This window comes from Bos indicus, chromosome 22, assembly GCF_029378745.1.
Source record: "Bos indicus isolate NIAB-ARS_2022 breed Sahiwal x Tharparkar chromosome 22, NIAB-ARS_B.indTharparkar_mat_pri_1.0, whole genome shotgun sequence".
Taxonomy (NCBI): Eukaryota; Metazoa; Chordata; class Mammalia; order Artiodactyla; family Bovidae; genus Bos; species Bos indicus.
The window spans coordinates 35,881,141-35,901,653 of record NC_091781.1 but is presented as its reverse complement, the minus strand read 5'-3'; the positions used below and the strand labels follow the sequence as shown (position 1 = coordinate 35,901,653).

The following is a 20,513-nucleotide window of genomic DNA, read 5'->3' as shown; positions in this document are numbered from 1 at the left end:
TCAAGGAGCTCTTTCTCTCCTTCCTTCCTTTTTGGAAATTTTCATTCCCACAGACTAACCAACATAGACTCAGCACGTTATATCCTGTGTTCATTTCTTTTGAATTAATTTTCTGAAATCTCACCACAGTATGGAGATAAATGTATCTAAATTTATATACTACATTAGGCTCTCTCCACCATTTGTCACCAAATTTTCCTAGCTTCCTTCATCTTTTCCATTAGGAACCTAGGTTATATCATCTTGTGACCACTTTCCTAAATTCTAATAGCTTTCCAGAGTGGTGATTTGGTAGAATGGACTCTAGACCAGATGGTAAATTACTAACCATGCATTTGAGGCAGGCTGAAATAGACCATCATTCAAGGAGCTATTTTTTCCCTCCACATTTGGCAGCGGGTATTTCTGGTACAGTGAAATATCCCTGTTCTTAGAATGAACAATTTTCAAATATTTATTGTTTGGTTTTAGACTTACATCTTCTGAAATGCACAGGCTATAGTACTCAAATTTTAAACTAACATGGCTCACTTTCTAGCAATTAGTAGATAAAAATGTTGATCTGGTGAATTACTTTCAGATAAAACTTCTGATTTTCTTATTTTACAGATCAGTGGCATAGAATTTTATCACACTATAACCATAAACCACAGTTGTCTCTCGAGAAATAACCACTGACTTTGGAATATATTTTATTTTATAAATATATAGTAAGAATGAAAAAAAAAAAAAAAGGCACTGAAACATTCTGGGAAAAATATCACTTTTTTCCCAAGGGCAAAATCTGCTTAGAAGGAAGTCAGTATACAGGACTTAATTCTCTGAAGGTTCTTAGAGACATTAGTGTATCAACTCCATTTTTATTAAATAATAATAAAATAAGTAACTATAATATAATAAGTATTATATACTATAATAATATAGTATGTAAGAGTAATTTGGAGAAGGCAATGGCACCCCACTCCAGTACTCTTGCCTAGAAAATCTCATGGATGGAGGAGCCTGGTAGGCTGCAGTCCAGGGGGTTGCTAAGAGTTAGACATGACTGAGCGACTTCACTCTCACTTTTCACTTTCCTGCCTTGGAGAAGGAAATGGCAACCCACTCCAGTGTTCTTGCCTGGAGAATCCCAAGGACGGGGGAGCCTTGTGGGCTGCTGTCTATGGGGTCACAAAGAGTCGGACACGACTGAAGTGACTTAGCAGCAAGAATAATAAAGTAAGTACTGATATTTTTTGCTGGAAAACGTTTGGTAGTGGGGGCTGTCCTGTGTACTGCAGGATGTTTAGAAGTGTCCTTGGTCTCTACCCGCTAGATTATCATTTGGTACCTACTCCAGACAATGTCAAATGTCCCTCAAGGGGCAGAATCACCACTGTTATAAAAGAATCAAAGATCTGAATTGAACCATATAAACCAAATAAATATGAACAGGCCTAGTTTAATGGAAGCCTGTCAAAATACTGAAAATACTGAGATTTTATTCTTTCTTCATCCACATGCAAAAAGTAGAGACAAATCATATAGCACAAATTCTAATAACCTCCTATTAAATAAAAAACATGGATACATTCACTTAGTCTGATCGAAAACAAAACAAAAACAAAAAAACACCAGCATTGGCTCTCCACTGTCCTTACATAGGTTTTATGATATCATCATACTGTACACTCAGATTTTACATTCCTGTTTTTTTAAAAAAGTCTATAATTTCCAGGTAGAATATCAGGCAAGTTTTACCACCTATACCCAAACTATTCTGTTGTTTTAAAGACAAGGGCACCACAGCCAAAATAAATTGGAGAGAGTTAAAAATTTTCTGATATGTTTATCTCTGTAGCAAGACAGGGTCCCTGGGCAAGAGGATAAAGTCAAGACGGTGAGGTAAGATTTAGTAACAGTGGCTCATGAGTGCTTGATGGGTATACTCAGAGAGGGTCGGAGAGGACTGTCTCTAAGTCAACACTATTCAATTACATGAACACCAAAGACAGAATAAGAACGAAGAGAGAGAGAGAGACAGAGACACACGCGAGAGGTATACTTTACCATCCCCAGGGATGATGCGGAGGGTGACTGTGTTGCCCGCTTCCTTGATGAGGTTGACAATGTCAGAGTGGGATTTGTTGGTGATGGAACATCCATTTACTGCCAAGATCCGGTCTCCCACTTTCAGCTTGCCGCATCGGTCAGCAGGGCTCCCCTCAATAATCCGACCTATTTTGTGAGGCATGGCCACACATGCATTGCCTGCTTTGATAGTCAGTTTTAATTTTTTTTTTTTAACGTTACATGGGAATAGAGTGAAGGGAGGAGAAAAAGGGTTGAAAAGGGAAAGAGAAGGTTAAGTGTTAATTAATTAAAGCATTAAGCAAATGTTATTAAAGGAGAACTCTGTGCCGAGGGTCAAAACATTGGCAAAGTTTCAGGCGTTTGTGTAAAGAGTTACAACCCTAAATGATAGTTCATCGCTGCAGTCCTTTCCCGATTAAAAATGAGGGGGACACCCCAGCTTTCCTCTATCAGTGGCAAAATTTGGGATCTTTAGCCATTTCCAAAGATTCTCAAGAGCCCCCAAAGTAACTTGCTGTGGGCTTATGTGGGGACTTCAAACATGAAACCCAGAGCTGGGGTGGAAGCTTTCGCACATTCTGTGTTCATGTCACTTCCTTTTTGCCAGCTGTTGCTTACGCTTCTGCCAATGTTTTGTTCTTCCTCCATTTAGAAAACACAACCCCTGGGTGTCTAGTGAGGTCAGAGAGTCCAACAGTGCCAAAAATCCAATCTGAAAACACCGCAGAGGCGAACACGTAGACTTTCTGCCTGCTATCCAGCATGAGGAAAGCTTTAGCAAAGGGGCGTAATTACGAGACGAGCCAAGAAAGCACCCAACCTTGACACGCGTTTTTCCTTTTATGACCTTTGCTCAATCAGCTGCTCTCGCGGGCTTTCAGAGAAGGGCCCAAATGGCTCATTAGCTCTGAAATCCTCCTTCTTCCTCAAAGAAATCCCCTCAAAGCCATAAGAAAATCTAGTACATACTCAGATGGAGGACAGTGATCTGAAGCTAGGTTCAAATCATTCCTCAACCCTTTTTCTTTAATCATTTCCTTTGTCCTCCTCAGTTACTACACAGCTCTGACGGGAAAAATCAGGAAAAGTGCATTTGAAGAAGAAAGTTTACTGTGTGCTCTGAGGCACTTCATGTCACAACCAAGAGTGACTGGTAACTTTTAGAAGAGAGGTGGAAAATAGGCTTTGAGGCCTGATCTAGTGTTTCCAGATACTTGCATACTGAGTTGTAAACTTCCTTGGGCACGTCCACTGATTTTGAGAGTTTGTCTTTCTGTAAAGATAGTTAGGTAGTTGAGCCATCTTTGGGAAAGGGTGACAAAACTAACATGGGAAACCCTGAAAGAGAAGGCTCTTCCATCCTAATTCAGAGCGTAAGGATAAAATGTATGGGAAATGAGCTGCAATTGCTTTGAATTTCAGCATATTTGCCTGAGTCTGTATCACTGGATGTTAAGGTTAAAGTTAAAGAATTTTTCAAAAGAGAGTTAAACAGTCTTCTGGAAAGCAACAAGCAGGTGTGGTGGAAAGCCTCCACACTCAAATTCAAGGTCTTGATTAAGTTTAGCCCATCCCCAAGGACAAGTCCATGGGAAAGGTATCATACAGCAGGTGGGAGGAAAGTCTGCATAGCTCAGGAGAGAGCTCACATGCAAGGTATTAGGGACAGTTTAATTTGCTCATTGTAGAAGTTGGAGGAAAACAATCAGACACCAAACTGTGAGTGAAGACATTCGATATTTGTTAACAACACAAAACCTCCCACCAGACATATCTGTTGTTTCATTCTAGAAGGAGAAACTGAGAACTCAAATTCTGAGAATATCACCGGGTGCATAGGGACAAATTGCAGATCTGAAGAAAATAACTTGAGATGTCTTTGTCCCCTCTGCTTTTCTTTTCTTTTCAAATTGGACTGAAAAGTCTTCAAAACTAATGGAGAAACAAGCCAGAAAACCACCCTGCCTTGAGGTCAAGTCACCCAATACCCACAACATGCTGTGATAATGCTATTAACAGAGCTCAGAGAGGCACTGTTAGTAATGCGTGTTTGTTATTGCAGCCACACATGCACAGACCTGGCTTGACGCACTGTCCCCTGAAGTTTGCACCTTAAAGGGACATGACTTTAGCAGGAAGCAAAGTACCAAGACTAAATGGAGACAAACAGAGTTGTACCAGAGCAGAAATCCAACAGGATGGAGCACCTAGCTGATGTTAGCCAGCAAGCGACCTGGACCACTGGTCCTCAGACTCCTTGTGGGTAGGCCATTTGGAGACAGAGCTGAAGCATGTTTCACAGCCCTTCCCATCTCCCATCATATTCCATATTAACTAACAAATGTGCTTGGGGAAAACAACAAATGACATTTTATTTAATGAAGAAGGTGGATCAGTTCTGGAGTACATACTTATGATCCATTCTAGTAGGAAGACTCGTGATTCCTAGTTCCTAGAATCACCTGGCTTCCTATTGTCTCAGCCCATGCACCCTGCAGAGAGCTGACCTTGTGAGAGGGTGACAGTTGCGCTTCTCCACTCTCTGCTGAAACCCCCAACATCTGGATGAGACAGGACAACCACCCCTGCTAGAATTCAAGGGCAGTGAAGACAAACAGCTCTGCACTCAGATTTTAATTAGATTCTCCACCAGGCAACAGTAAACATATTATTTTAAATTAAAATTTTAAAATTTCAGATGGAGATAGGTAGAGTAGAGGAAGGACACAGATAAGATGGAAAGGGCATTGCATGTATATTTTTTACTCCTCACACCTCTATTTTTCCCCCCAGGCATTTATTTCTAAAACCATATGCTTCTTTTAAAAATGCGGAGACCTTCTGAGACAACTGCTATGATTGATACCCTGCTCAGGACCTTGCAAAGGTCTCTCTCTGGCAAGAATTTCTCACAGTTTATCCTGTCAAGGGGCTTCTTTGCAAATTTCACCTATGCATGACGTTGTCTGCCTGTGAACGTGCCACCAGAATGGAAGCTGAAGAGTTAAAAAAAAAATCCCAACCTTCAGGAGGGGAAAAGCTACCCAATAAAGTCCGTCCCCAATTAAGACTTTCATTACCTGAAGCGGAAAGCATGACAAGCATTTCTGTTAATGAGATTCTGGCTCGTCTTTCCCTCTCCAGAGAACAGTCACCCCAGGAAACGCTGGGGAGCAGAAGTGACCACACTCACCGAACGTCGTGCCGGCCTCGGGCCTGCTCACCGATGACACGATGACAAAGCCGAAGCCCTCGTTCTCGCCGCGCCGGATCTCCACGTCATAGGGCTGGACCACGGTGCTCACCACACCGCTGCCGCCACCGCCGCCACTGCCGATGCCACTGGTGCTGCCACTGCCTGAGCTCACCGTGTTCAGGGAGTTCTGGCTGCCCTGCGGGGTCCGCTTCTCCTCCGTCAGCGAGGCCGGCTGGTTGCTACTGTGATGGGATGAGGCTGGCGAGGGTACCTCGTTCTCGGTTTTGGGGGCTGTGCAAGAGACGTACCTCTTGGTTACCCGCCTTTGCAAGAAATGTGCCCTGTCAACCCCTTCCTCCTTCCCCCATCCACTCCACAATCAAACCAAGAGAGTGACAGCTATGACAGCACCTGGCCTCACATAACTGAGACACAGGAACTGAAAACCACTCTCATTAGTATTTACATTCAGGATCTGCAGACATCGATACCATGGGAGAACAAAGGGGACACCCAGAGTCTGTTACATTTAGGGCATACTGTGTCTCAGCATCTGTATTTGGACTCAAATCTGCAGCAAGACTGGCCCATTCTGAAATATTTCCTGCCTCACAGATCGAAAAATGACCCCTTGGCATTATGCTAAGTGAAATAAGTCAGACAGAGAAAACAAATATTGCATGGCATCACTTATGTGTAGAATCTAAAAAATACACCCAACTAGTGGATTAACAAAAAAGAAGCAGACAAACGTACAGAGAACAAACTAGCAGTTATCGGAGGGCAGAAGATGGGCGGAGGGGCAGGATAGGGGTAGGGGAGTAAGAGGTACAAACTATTAGGTATAAAATGAGCTATAAAGATATATTCTACAATGTTGCAATATAGCCAGTATTTTATAATAACTATAAATGGGCTTCCCTGGTGGTTCAGATGGAAAAGAATCTGCCTGCAATGCAGAAGACTTGAGTTTGATCTCTGGGTTGGGAAGATCCCCTGGAGAAGGGAATGGCTACCCACTCTGGTATTCTTGCCTGGAGAATTCCATGACAGAGGAGCCTGGCAGGCTACAGTCCATGAGGTTGCAAAGAGTTGGACATGACTAAGCGATTTTTCACTTCATTTCACAAACAGAGTATAACCTTTAAAAATTGTGAATCACTGTATTATACACTTGTAACATATGTGATATTGTACAGCAGTAAGACTTCAATGAAACAAACAGAAACGACCCATTGAAGGAAGCATAAGATGTGGCCCACCATCTTTGCCTCAGAGACATATCTGCATTCAAGTTGTCATTACCCTCAAGTCACATTTCTGCTCAGCTCTGCTTCTGCTTTTTCCATCAGAGAGACTGTAAGTTGACAGCACCATTATGACCTCCCTACTGCAGGATTCCTGACAACACCTGTCAGAGGTATACTTCACTTTTCTTCCCAGATTCCAGATGTCAGTGATCCACTCTGATCACAGAATTGGATACATTAACCTCCCTCAGAATTCATTTTATCAAATTCCAGTTTTATTGCTTTATCAAGTGGCAGGGTAAACCACTCCTAGATAGCCACAAAAGTAGGTGGGACCACTCATTTTTCATGCCAAAAGCAAAATATGGGTTCAGATTTTGGATAGGACTACTAAATTTATTCCCTAAAGCATCTCCTTTCATAGATTTCATTTTATAGTAGTAGAATATACAGAACCTAAAACTTATTATTGTAACCATTTAGATGTATCCTTCAGTGGCACGAAGTACAGAAACACTGTTGTCCAACCATCCCCACCAGCTATCTCCAGAAATTTTCATCTTCTGAAACTGAAGTTTTGTTATCTTTTAAACACTAATCACTTTCCCTGGCAACTAATCACTAATCACCAACCCCTGGCAGCCACCATTCTTTCTGTCTATACATTGACTACTCTAGGCACCTCATAGAGGTATAAGCATACCATTTTTGTCCTTTTGTGACTGGCTTATTTCACTGAGCCTTATGTCTCTTCAAAGATTTAATATGCCTTTTTACCCAAGAGCTTAAAAACCCCAATATTTAAAATTTAAAAAAATAAATCTGAAACAAACATCTCATTGTTCTATTATTTTTATCTGGACCAGTGAAATAAAAAGTTTTCAACTCATCTCTAAAATCATTTCTGATTGCTTCTGGCTACACGGGACACCATGTTATCCTGACACCATAAACGAGCTCTCAGGACATAAATGATTAACACTGCTTTCCATGGCGGCAACAGGTAGCAGGGCTTTCACACTGGACCCTGATGTCTTAATTTTTTTGAAATTAATTATATACCATTGAAGTGAGTTCTACTAATTTTTCCTAAACAAGGAGCCAGTTGATTTTATTTGGTAAGTAGCTGTTTCACTAGTACCATAGCTATGGAGAATTCATAAAATTTCATGTCATACTTTTTCAGTAATTCCACTGATATAACATGGAATTTCTTTCTTCAGCATTCTGGGTTGTCTTGAATACCTGGAGGTAGGGGCTGCCAACAAAGGTGATGAATGAATGCGAAAGGAAGACACTCCATGGACTGTCTCAAAATGGCAGATTCTAACACAGAAGTAAACCATGATTGCCAAGTATGGCAAGAAAGGAAGGCTAAAATCAGCAGGCAGTTGGAGGGAGTAGAGAATTGCCAAGGGTTTTACAAAACAGGTTATATTTGAGTTAAGAACGTATAGGACTTCTGGGTGTAGAGGAAGAAATCAAAGAGTACCTAAAACTGGCTAGCCATACGGCTTTCTTATAGAGAAAAAGTAAAAAATTAAAATAGTTTAATACATATGACTGTCAACAATAGAGTAACTTTTTATAAGCTTATTTGGCAGCATGAGACTGATTTTTGCTCTCTTATTTGGGTGCTACAATTCACCTGTCACAGTGACCTCTTTTGTTGAGAATCCTCATCAAATGAAGACAACGACTAAGTTCTGGTTGGCAAGGGGATGGAGGGACGTAACCATATATTCAACTAGCTTTGCTCTAAAAGCCTTTGTTGGATATGCACGGCTGGCACATTACAGTACTTTTGAGTGACAGTGGTTTTGCAGGGTTTGAGAGAAGCAAACCATCTGGAAATTCTGTGCTTAATCACATTTGCAAATATTTGCTAAAATAGATGCTTGAGGAGGCAGACACAGGAAGGGGGCCTCTTCTGTGCATAAAGTGACAAGGCAATGTCTAAAGGAATGAATGAAAAACATACCCGCAAACACCACTTTACGCCGCACCGTTAGATTGACGTGGCCTTGCTTGGCGGCTTGTTGCATAAGCTGGACCACAAGCTGGTGTGATTTTCCAATGACTGGTGTCCCATCCACACAGATTAATTCATCCCCAGACCTCAGACGGCCGTCTGTATCAGCAGCACCCAGTGGTACGATGTGACCAATATAAATCTGTTGAGTAATTAGATGATAGATGAAACACTAACCTTTTTGGTTGACTATTACAGGCACACCTTGGTGACATTGTGGGTTCAGTTCTGGATCACCGCAATAAAGCAAGTATCACCACAAAGTGAGTCACATGATTTTTCTCCCCAATGCATACAAGTTATGTTTACCCGGCGCTGGTGGTAAAGAATCTGCCTGCCAATTCAGGAGACCCAAGAGAGACGGATTCAATCCCTGGGTCAGACAGACCCCCTAGAGATAAAAATGGCAACCTGCTCCAGTATTCTTGCCTGGGAAATTCCATGGTCATGGGAGCCTGGTGGGCTACAGACAATGGGGTCACAAAGAGTTGGACACGACTAACTGCTCAAACAAACACAGATACTGTAGTTTAGTAAGTGTGCAATAGTATGTCTAAAAATTAAGGTATTACATACCTTAATTTAAAAAAAAAAAAAAAAAACTTAAGTGGTAAAAAATGCTAACCATCATCTGACAATGGAAAGTTGGCACCAAACTCCAACTTGCAAAAAAATGTAATTTTTGCAAAGCTTAATAAAACAAGGCTTGTCTGTGTAATGATGGCCTTCACATCTCTGAGCAAAATTCAGCCCATTCATTTGTGTCTGTATCCGTGCCCTTCACTGGGTTCTAGCTGCTGTGCTAGGTGGTACAATAATTCTTAAGTGGTGCAAAAAAATAACCTTTTGTTGTTTGCTTCCTTGACATTTATCTGTGGTTTGCTGATGACTCATTCTTTTTTCCCCTTTGCAGAAATCAATCATTTTACTCCCTTCATGGGCAAAACCTTTTCTCCTTTTCTATAAGCCTTCTATTCAGAAAATTCTGCTAAGTATAACAGTAATACAACTTTTCTTTAAAGGTCAGCATGTGCCTAGCAATAGGGAATGCATGATAAATACTGTTAAATGAAAGGGTGAATCAAGCAAAGTCTGGTTGGGCATCCCTATTTCCATAGTCTATAGCATTGGCATGCAGAACAGGTCTTTATTTTTAGTGTCTTGGTATTGTTATATTAACCGGTCACTAAACTTCACAGGTGGCACAGTGGTAAAGAATCTGCCTGCAATGCAGGAGATACAAGAGACACAGGTTCGATCCCTGGGTCGGGAAGATCCCCAAGATAAAGAAATGACAACCCACTCCAGTATTCTTGCCTGGAAAATACCACGGACAGAGGAGGCTGGCAGGCTACAGTCTGTGGAGTTGCTAAGAGTCAGACACAACTGAGTGACTGAGCACATTACAAACTTTAGCTAAAACATCTGTTTTCCTTGCCTTCTCACTAGGTAATAATGCACAACGGTCTTTACATGACATGTATCTTTTACAAAGAACTTTGGTAGAAGAGCGGTTAAGAATACGGACTCTGGAATCACAGCCTTTCCAGGCCCTCCATTTACTAACTCTGTGATCCCAGGCAAGATCACATTAATCTTTCTGTGTCTTTATTTCATGATTTGAAAATGGGGGTAAATTCATAGATTTGATGCATACATGAGAAGGATGTACGTTAAAAGCCTTTGGCATAGCAACTGGCACATAGTAAGCAGACAAGAAATGATAACTATTTTTACTGTGATGAGGAAAATTTGAACAATACTTATCTTTAGTTCTTTTTTCCCCTTTCAAAAGAATCTCACGGTGGTCTCCTCAATGTACTCTAAAGATGAGGCCCGGAGAGATTAAATGTCTCCTGATCCTTGTTCAGGGTTCTTTCTCTAATTTTGTAAAGAGAGTGCTCCTACTTTCTCTAATCTCTCATAATGCCTTGTGAAGTGCCTTCTATGTCCTAGCTACTCAATATACAAAGCCAACGACCTGCTGGCAGATTTAACAGAATTGCCCAGAAGGATCAGGCCATTGTGTTCTCAGTTGATGTCTATTCCTGTTTTGCTTTTTTTGGTTTCTGTTTCTTTGATAGGGAGCTACAGATGCTGCAGCTGCCGCCCTCCACAAACATGAATACACACTCTTTAGAAAGGATCTAGTCTCTTCTTCCTCAAGACAGAAAGAGCTCCACAAAACCCAAAGAATAACTCCCACTGGTTAAGATGAAAGAGCCAGAGAAGATACATATATATATAACTGAGTCACTTTGCTGAATAGCAGAAATTAACACCAACATTGTAAATCAAACTTTTTTTTTCAAAAGATGGAAAGAGTTTTGGGTGCACCTAGTGGAACTCGAATCTTGGTGATCTGTCACTGCTGCCAATTGGGTTTGAATTCTTAGAAATTAGTACTGTGAGGGACAGGATGGGGCAGGGAGACAAGAGACTCACAGGTTCCCCTGGTTCATTGCCACCCAGAATCCTAAATCCAAATCCGGTCTCTTTTCTCCAGAGGAAGATGTCCTGTTCTTGATAATCTGGAACTGCAGAGAAGAGAGAGGAAGAGAGATTATTTCTGTGATAAAAGGAATCAGAGCCCTAAGGCGAACATAGTCACAGGACCAATACTGACCGTGCTTGAATGGATGACAGTTTTCAAACACAGACAAGCAAACAAAATAATCTGGACAGGTGAAATAAAAGAGGACGGTGAGCGAAAATAAATGGTGGGGACAGTCATTGAGCCTGAAGTGTTGTTTTTTGTTTCTTTTTTCCAAAGGACTAATCACTGTTTGATAGTTCCTCATCAAGAAATTATCCCTGATGAAGGCTGCAGTCAGTGCTCGCCACTCTCCTGGGTATTGTTGCAAGAGGAATTTAGTAAATTAAAATTATCATGCTCTGCACCACAAAGTGGGTGCCCATATCTGAGGAAGGAGTTCATGCTAAGTCAGACTGACCTCTGATGCGGAGGCTGGGGACGAGGAGTCAGGAGACCTGTTAAGTGCCGATGTTATAAACTACAAGATGAAAAAAAACAGCTTATGGCAAAAACTATTAAAAAAACAACACCGCTTCTGTTTTTCCTTAAAGTAACCAAGACTAGCACACTGATAATATGATCTGTTAGGTCATTTTTGCCAAACTAGTTACTCTCAAACATCCTAATATTTCCCAATTTAGAACATTTACTATGATTTCACTACTATTACCAAAAAGTAGCCAGCCTTCTATATCCTTAAGATCAATTGTTCTATGTAAATGAACAATTTACAATTTGCAACAACAAATTGTTCTATGAAAATGAACCATATTTCATCACTAAATGAGTTTTTTACTCCATGATTTGCCTATATTTCAACATTGTAAGTACTAATTTATTAGCCAATAACTTGATATTTTACTTTCAAAATGCAGTAACAGTTCAGGGTTTTGAAATGGAAATCTCATTTTTTGTTTAAAGAAATTTCCGTAAGACCATGCTTACTGTACATGAGACTGTCCTATACACCATTATGACTTAACTAAGGTAATAAAAAAGGGTTATTCCTATTTAATTCTTACTTAATATTTTAGTGTATTTGTAGTGTGTTTTATAGTCTATAAGATGACCAATCTTTTATTTAAAGAGAAAAAAAATAATTTAGTGGCTGTGAATCCTAAAAGAGATTTTCAAATACTGCTCTGCAGAATTTCTGGTTTCTTTAATTCCTTGGCTTTGGGGCTAAAGGAGTGTGTAGATACTAAGAATTTAGTTTCCACCTTCTCTGATTTTGTACAATGGCAATGGGAAGAAGAAGGTGGCTTTTCAGATTTCAAGCAGGTGACAGATGTCCCACTTTGGGGACTCACCCATAAGCTTAAAATGACAGTGAATGAATATGTCAAGAGAAAAGAAACTAAATGAACAGGTAAATCCAAGTCAGAGGAGCCTGAATCCAATATTTGTGCTTGAGCTATCTTAATGCTGTGCTTTCAATGAATCTTCTTATCCAACACATTTCATTATAATTGCCTGGGCTAAGCTGTCAGACGCCATGGTACATGGAGTTAAGCTACATCACAGTACTCCCAGAAACACAATTTGAGAATGGTATTTTCTTGAGCGTGCTAAGGTAACAATATTTTCTTTCTGTTTGAGTAGCTGGCTAAAGGGTATTTGCTGTAATAGCCTCATTGAAACAACAAATTAAATCAACTTGAGTCTCCGTCTTAGGTTCACTCAAGCAGGAGAATTATTACCAAAATAGACCATGGGTGCTTTCCAGCCAACACAAGGTTCTTGGCAGAGTCTGCCTGAAAATAGCTGAACTTTTCTGTGAACAAGCAAAGACCTCTGCAGAGACCTCCAGCCCAGACCAATTTTTATTTTTATCACAGCATCATGTAACACCAGAACACTTGTCCATTCTATAGTGACACCAAATGTAGCAACAGACTTAGGCTTATCAAACAGCTTAGCCCATTGGGGAAAAAAAATTCTTCTCAGAAATAAGCAAACGGCAAATTTACTTAAAGAGCTTCCGATTGAAAATGAAGATGCCCAGTGACAGACCCCAAGGGTGCAGAAGATGCAAACAATGAACCTTCAGGAAAACACACACAAACACAGATAAGTTACAAAGAAAGTCTTTTGGCCCTTGAACTTGAGTATTTTGACAATTATATTCTTCCACCAACCAAATACCATGTACCAAATATAGAACTTTGGTGATCAATCAGTACCGAAACACATTACAGAATTATTTTATCTTCTCTGTCCTCTGCTGCCACTTATTCCCAATGGCATTACAGTTTCTAAACTACTCCCCCCAAATGTTTGTTTTTGTTCTCTTCTTCATTTCAGGAAGATTTTATTAGAATTAAGTTTTTAGGAGGTAGCAGGGTAGAACCAACTTTCTGATATTACTATCGCCTTTTTATTTTTCCCAGTCTAAATCAAGAAGAGCTAAGAAAATCTCATCCAGCTCTCTTTATTCTAAGCACTGGTACAGGGGACAGGAAGAGTAGCTCGTTTCCTTTGTAATGCCATCAACAACCCGACAGAGCAGTCAAAAGACTTCCTTTGATCGTTAGAGACAATGGGATCACCAGGTTTGCAGAGAACCCTCCTGGTGTCTCCATTACTACAGACACACAACATATTTGCAGACTTGGTTACAACATGCCTATCACTTTTTTACTTCACCTTGTCTTTGATCTAGGCTTGGTCAACAAGAAAGTCCCAAACACTTCTGTTCCTGGCATCCCTCTTTCTTCCCTCCTTTTTCTGAGTTTCTTCCCACCCCCAGACCAATGGGAACATCAAACAGGATGAGTAATAATACAGAAATGAAAGTTTTCAGCGGATCCTTACTCTGACATTCTCCAAAATTCGTGGAATTGATTTCTCTCTCTCTTTCACCCTTGCTCAATCCCGATGCAGGCGAAGGTGACATAGCTGGAATATTAATGTCACAATTTTGCAAAGCTTAATGTATGTGCTTTCTCTTACTTCATTTTAATTTAGTTTTGATTGATAAGGAATGTGCAGTTAAGCTTTCACAGTAAAGGTCAAGGCTGCTGTGGATTTTAAAAGACTATAGTTTGAGTCTTTTCTTTTTCATGGTACTTTTCTCGTCAAAAAGCTAGAATTTACAACAGTACCATTGAGAATTTCATTGAACCAGCATTACCATCTTAAGACTCTTCCTATTTAATTATACTCTAAAGTACCCATTCTCATACGACCTTGTTTGAATCATGTCATGAACCTGAGATTTATCTAAACCACTTATTTCCTTTTGAGAAAAATGTAAGCATGCTTTTGTCATTTAAAATAGTATCAAGTTTCTGATGCGATTAATTCTTTGACTAATACCTGTTCAGATGTATTCTTGGCAGTTCAACCAAAATACTATGTTATTTAGTGACACAAGTCATCACATCTGGCCAAGAGTTGAACAAATACACAAGTAAGAACTGTCACAATAGCTCTTAGAATCTAGAGCTTCCAAGCTTCTTAAACCATGATAAAGGAGCTGTACACCAATTCGAGATCAGTAAGCATGTCTCTCAAGGGACAGGTGTAAGCCGGTTAATATGACAGCTTTGTCATTTTTTCTTTCCCAACTCTCTTGCGAACAGGTAAAGTTTCAAGTGAAAGCTTTAGATTTTCTTTTGTAGTAAACACTAGTGGATACCAGCTGCTCTTCCTGAACATTTACAAATAACTGACTTCATCAATGTCATTTTTTAAAGATATGCACAACTGCCATGTAATCTAGAAAAAATACAAAACAGTCAATGTGACTTTTAAGGGACTTCCATGCTTGTTTTTAACTGAACATTTAAGTTTATCAAAGGGATTTATTAACACATCTGTAATTCAGATTGATTCATCTGGACACTGCTGTTTTGACAGATGGCCATATAAAGAATGCGGTATTCATGGCATTCATACCATGTGAAGGAACTGGATCAGAGACTTGGTTAAGAATCTTCACACCGCCCTTCACAATAAAATGAAATATAAGGAAAATATATTTCCCCCTCAAAAGGGGGATAAATTAAGGGTACAATGAAGGTGCTCCCGTTGACTTTAATTTTCCTGTTTTTCCTGGAGTACTTTGCCTTGCAGGGAGGGGCAGGGAATCACACTTAATGCGGCTACATGTTGCAATTTTTCTTTTTTTCAAAAAAGCAGATTAAGAAACAGCCTGTGGGAATGGCAGAAACTGATCTGGAATAAAGCAAAATACTGATTAAAAGACAAGACTAATGTAGGTTCATTCAATAGATATTGTGAAGAAAAAAAAAATCTGTGATAGATACTGAATAACATGGAGAGAGAAATCTTATCATTATCCTCATTTAGTTGTGAGGAAGAAATCCGTGTGAATTTTAACATCAATTAGGTTCTACGATCACTCAATTATGGAGCCTCTAATCACACACACACAAAAAAATTGCTTCTCATTTGTGCTGCTAGATCCTGTTCCTTAGATGTCCTAGAAAGTCAAGGCCTAAAGAGGCACCATTCCAAATGTTTCGGTCTGCTTCTCATTCTAGGTTTAGAGCAGCTGGCTATGGCAGAATTAGTTTTTTTTTTTTTTCCTGGTGAAAACTTTTAAAAAAGTAAATACCAAAGTCTTGATATAATAGAAATACCGCTTGATATAACAGAAATACCATTTCCATCAAGGTAAAAATGGCATCTGAGCTACAGCCTTGTGTTCCTCGGGTGTGTTAGAATTGTCTGTCAATCCATGTAGCCCTCACCAGCACTTCAGAACACAATTTGTTTTACTGCAAAAAGATTCATACATGGGAAACTCAGTCATAAATATGTACTAACTGAGAAGAGCAGGGACATGGTCAATAAAGCAGTATCTTCACATCAGCTGAAGTTGGGTCATTGATTGGAGGAGCCGTGTGCTTGGAAATGTGAAGGGAATGTGAACATACTCTTTGAAAAACTTTTCTTCAATGAAATAATTACAATCAATGAGAAGTCCCAGTGAAAACAGACGCCAGGTTCATGTTTAGCAAAACTGCTTACAAGGGATGCTCCAAATGGAACTTCATTTCTTCTGGCCTGAAGTCAGGCATACTCCAGGGGTCTTTCTAGTCCAGAGACTAAATAAATCCTTCACAAATTATCGGGCTTTTGCCAGCATAGTGAAACCTTAGCCAAAAGACTGTACTTAATTCCACATACTACTGTAGTGAGAAGGTAATGATGTCTCTCCCTTGGAGAGGAAAAGGAGACAGACAAACCTCTGGGTAACTTCTAACACTTGACCATCACCAAGACTGCAGACAGGCCTTGTGTCCCCTAAGTGCTGACTTTCACCCAGCAGTGTGGCCTGCTTTCAGACAGGTTGCTGGGTTCACTCTCCTGTCCGGTTTGGGTCACAGAGGAGCTGCTTCAGCCAGCCAGGGACTGCCTCCTGGCCAAGTCCAAGTGGGTGGGCAGCAGGCTGTAGCACTTCCCACAGCCCCCATCACCTCTGCGTCTCGCCTCTCCAGAGGGCTGTACGGAGAGAACCCCAGCTGTGACTCCAAAGGACACTTATGCTGAGGGGAGTGGGGGCCATGAGGATGGACAGAGTGATTCCTTTCTCTATCCCAATTTTAATCAGACCCTTTAGCAGACCCTCATTAAACATGCTCTCCTATCCCATGACAATCTAAAGTGCATGTACTTTATAGTTACTTTGTCCTGACCACACGTACGAAAAAACGTCAGTAAAATCAACAGCTAAAAAAAAAAGGAGAAGGGGTGTCTATTTGCACGCCCTAAGATTAAAGCATTTTTAGGAACATGGATTTAGTAAGATAAATGAATATTATTTGTGGTGAACAGTCTTTGGAAATCATCTCATAATAAAAAGCAAAAAAAAAAAGTCCAGGGACTATTCAGTTTATCAGAGCCAATAAGACAACAGTAGTTCATATTTATCAAAAAGGTGAAGCTGAAGGAATACACAAAACTACAGCATGAACAATTAAAGCACAAATACCCACTGCTTGTTTTTTTCCTTTTTGAAAGGAATGTTTAGAAAGATTAATAACAGTTTAAAACATTATAAGTATTCTTAAAAACCAAGAGACCACTAAAAAAGCACTGAATTTCTTCTTATTACTCTTGTAATCCACACCAATCGTATTTATGTTCTATTGTATATGAGAGCCCTTTCACTAGACAGGAGCTCGAAGGAGGCCACCGTCTCCACGCAGGGAAGCATTAATGAGGCAGTAGTTCTTATCTGCCACTTCTTCTAACAGAAAGGAAAAATAAAGCCATTTTTCCCCCAGGCCCTTCATCTGATGACCATCCATGACTACCCCACCCCGCCCAAAGAGATGACAGAACAGAGCCTCCATGAATGTCCAGCAGATTCTATCACTGCTCTGAGATGCTGTCACCTTTCACCCGGATTCACCTCTCTCCTGTTCACACACTGACAATCTATTCTCAACAACCCTCAAGACAGAGTTGGAGCACCAAGATGGGGTCCAGGCAAGACAGGAGCCAGGGTGCTACTTACGTCGATTTTCATACATGCTCCTGGACTGGGCCCAGATTTTAAAAGGATCTGGTTTTTTCTGCCCAGAATTGTCGGTCTGATCTGGAGCCGGGGCCTCGGCGGGTGGGAGCTCGGGCAGCACCTGTGTGCTGTGGCTGGGGGAGGCAGTGTGCAGGCTTCGGTGGCTGGCGACACTATGCTGGGAACTATTCTGGCTGTCTTTTCTTTCCAGTGGTTGCTGAAAGGAAGCAAGTGAGAGGGGCAAGAAGAGAAGATTATTATTGGTTCCCTGAGTGGGTGTTTTCCATCAGCTCACTTTTTGTTCATCACTTCTGTGCACACATACATAAATTTATCAACAACATTTTGGCTTCCACCTTCGTCGGGCTCATGTTGAATGCAGATAAATCTCCAGGTGATTGACAGACAGATAGAGGGGTGGGCCAGATAGAAGGACATCATCACAAAACATACTGCTTTCAGGGCTGGAGCAGAAAACAAATCCAATTTTCATCACAGGTTCTCAGCTAAGACACCAGGCTTGTTTATTATGAGATGTATCTGTTTTAACATCTTCTTTTTTTCTAATTACAAAGAATTTTATTCAGGAGTTAAATCCTTCCATCTTAATACTTGCATAAACATTGTCATTTTAAAATCAAATATCTAACAGAAAATATCATGCATGGTTTAAACAGAAGGCTAAAATATCCAAGAAAGTAAATCAGGGTTAACAAGGTTCCTTCAGATCCTGCATTTTCCATCTTTCAATAATAAAATACCCAACCTCTAGTTAAGGGTTTACTATCAGTCTTTCTAGTCTGTAAGAAATAAGGATCAGATCTTTAAAAAAAACAACCCATGCCTAGCATTATGTGTGCGCTTGTACTTACAACTATATAAATAACTACTATCTGAAGAGCTCTCATAATTCTTAGTGAATCAGTTTTGCAGGCATCACATTTCACCTCTGATCTCCTGATAACTACTGTTGGTTGAAAACCAAGATCCAACTTTATATATGGGTTGACCTCCAGGGCTAAGCCTTCTTAGATGTGCACTGACTTGTTCAAACTCCAAGCAGTAGTCAAAGGCACAGAGTTTCACTAGAATTTCAGTTAGAATAAGCAAATTCCTGTTCCTTAAAATATGCTCAGCAAAAGACCCTTCCCATTTTATGAGATGCTCTTTGTAGAAAGGACCACTGAAGGGAGAGCAAAATCTAGTGGGAGGAAAAATACTGGATGGGAAATAAAATAATTTCTGCTCTTATTTTCTCCAGCGAAAGATGTGGTAAGCCCAGGTGTGTGTTCTCCTCATTCAAAAGAAAAATCCTGGAGTCCTGTCTCTTACAGCACACTATCCCTACAGTTATAGTAAAAGGGCATCTCCAGCTTGTGTTATAGATTCTGTGTAGCCTATCAAGTAGCTTATAAGATCTCTGACCTAGACATTCCAGTTCCCTAATGTTCTTTATAGTATCAAACTCTTGCCCTTGGCCTCACGATCAGTCCTATCACATCATTCTTCCTTGCTCTCTCCCCAGGTAGCCTCCAACTTTTATTCCCACCTCAACGGAAATTTCCAAGGTCCCTCTCATTTACTTCTTAGGTCCCTCTACTCCTTCCCTTTCCAGTCCTTGCTTTGAAATAAACATCAAAGTAAGGTCAAGGAGGACAAAAACTTAATTTTCCCTTGACTGTTCCAGATTACAGATCTGAATATAGGTTTTAGCAAGGATTCAAAGTTGAGGAAAATGGGGCACGCGTTTCATGAAGGTAAAATACATGCTTTAAAATTATACTCGGTGTGGCCTGTGGGAGAAACTTGAGGAACGTACTCTAAACTAGCAAAGAAGTCTTGGTAATCAATGGTATGAGAGGCTTAACGCACTCAGACGCAAGGGAAAAGCTGACGAAGAGGTCAGGAAAACACACCGGCAAGGACAACCATCACCATTACCCCACATCACCACGTTCCCTTTGGAGGACCAGGGGCTCAGTTCAGACCTGGATGGATCAGCATTCCAAGACTTGGGACAGAACCTGGTTCTGCCAACTTCCAACAATGCCCCCCACCAAGGTGAATTCAGCTCTCAGGGCCAGGTATCCCCTTTCTATTTCCTAAGAAGGTCAATACTGCCTTCTTGCTTCCCCTAGAGACATGCTGAAGATGTTCAGAGTCAGAAAAATGTTAATGACGGATACACTCCTACCCCCTTATACACATATATGGGAATTTGTTTTTCTCTTCACTGCAGTCTTTACAAGGGTCTCCGTTATAAACAAATATGTGCAGTGTCAGCCCATTTTGGGTGTGTAAACATCCCAGCACAAACAGAAAATATATTGGGTTAGGGGGGAATTTTCCCCCTCTTGTATTTTCCTGTACTGCCTACTTCTTACTTGCATAATGCACAGAGAATGTTTTTATAATCCAGACCAAATGTAAACCTGTTTTCATTTAGAAATGAACCTTAGTAAGGAGAATTAATGGGGCTGTAACTTTCTACTTTTTACAATTTGGAAGCGTTTTGTTTCCGCCCGCCTAGAAAGGAGTGGGGGAGGGGGCTTCCCTGGTGGCTCAAATGGTAAAGATCTGCCTGTAATTCAGGAGATGGGGTTTGATCCCTACGTTGGGAAGATCCCTTGGAGAAGGGCATGGCAACCCACTCCAGTATTCTTGCCTGGAGAATCCCCGTGGTCAGAGGAACCTGGTGGACTATAGTCCATAGTGTTGCAAAGAACTGGACAGAACTAAGTGACTACCACGTGGACGAGGAGGAAAATGATATTTTAAAAGTGAAAGCAACATGTATATTACCATATGTGAAAAAGACGACCAGTCCAAGTTCCATGCATGAAACAGGGCACTCAAAGCCAGTGCACGGGAACAGCCCTGAGGGATGGGATGGGGAGCGAGGCAGGAGGGGCGTTTAGAATGGGGGGCACATATAC

At 40.7% G+C, this 20,513-nt stretch overlaps 1 protein-coding gene across 18 annotated transcripts in view; it reads right to left on the bottom strand.

The window, feature by feature from the left end:
* The window catches only part of MAGI1 (membrane associated guanylate kinase, WW and PDZ domain containing 1), a 640,650-nt gene that overhangs the window by 18,970 nt on the left and 601,167 nt on the right, over positions 1-20,513 (bottom strand). For 6 of the 18 annotated variants that reach the window (XM_019984506.2, XM_019984507.2, XM_019984495.2 and 3 more), the window contains 6 exons: positions 17,578-17,794; positions 13,902-13,985; positions 10,997-11,088; positions 8,501-8,693; positions 5,267-5,560; positions 2,050-2,253 (listed from right to left, as the gene is read on the bottom strand). In XM_019984506.2, coding sequence (XP_019840065.1) covers positions 2,050-2,253; positions 5,267-5,560; positions 8,501-8,693; positions 10,997-11,088; positions 13,902-13,985; positions 17,578-17,794 — 1,084 coding nt within the window. The remainder of the gene's footprint in view (positions 1-2,049; positions 2,254-5,266; positions 5,561-8,500; positions 8,694-10,996; positions 11,089-13,901; positions 13,986-17,577; positions 17,795-20,513) is intronic. The other 12 variants (XM_019984508.2, XM_019984512.2, XM_019984497.2 and 9 more) reach the window with 6 other exon arrangements.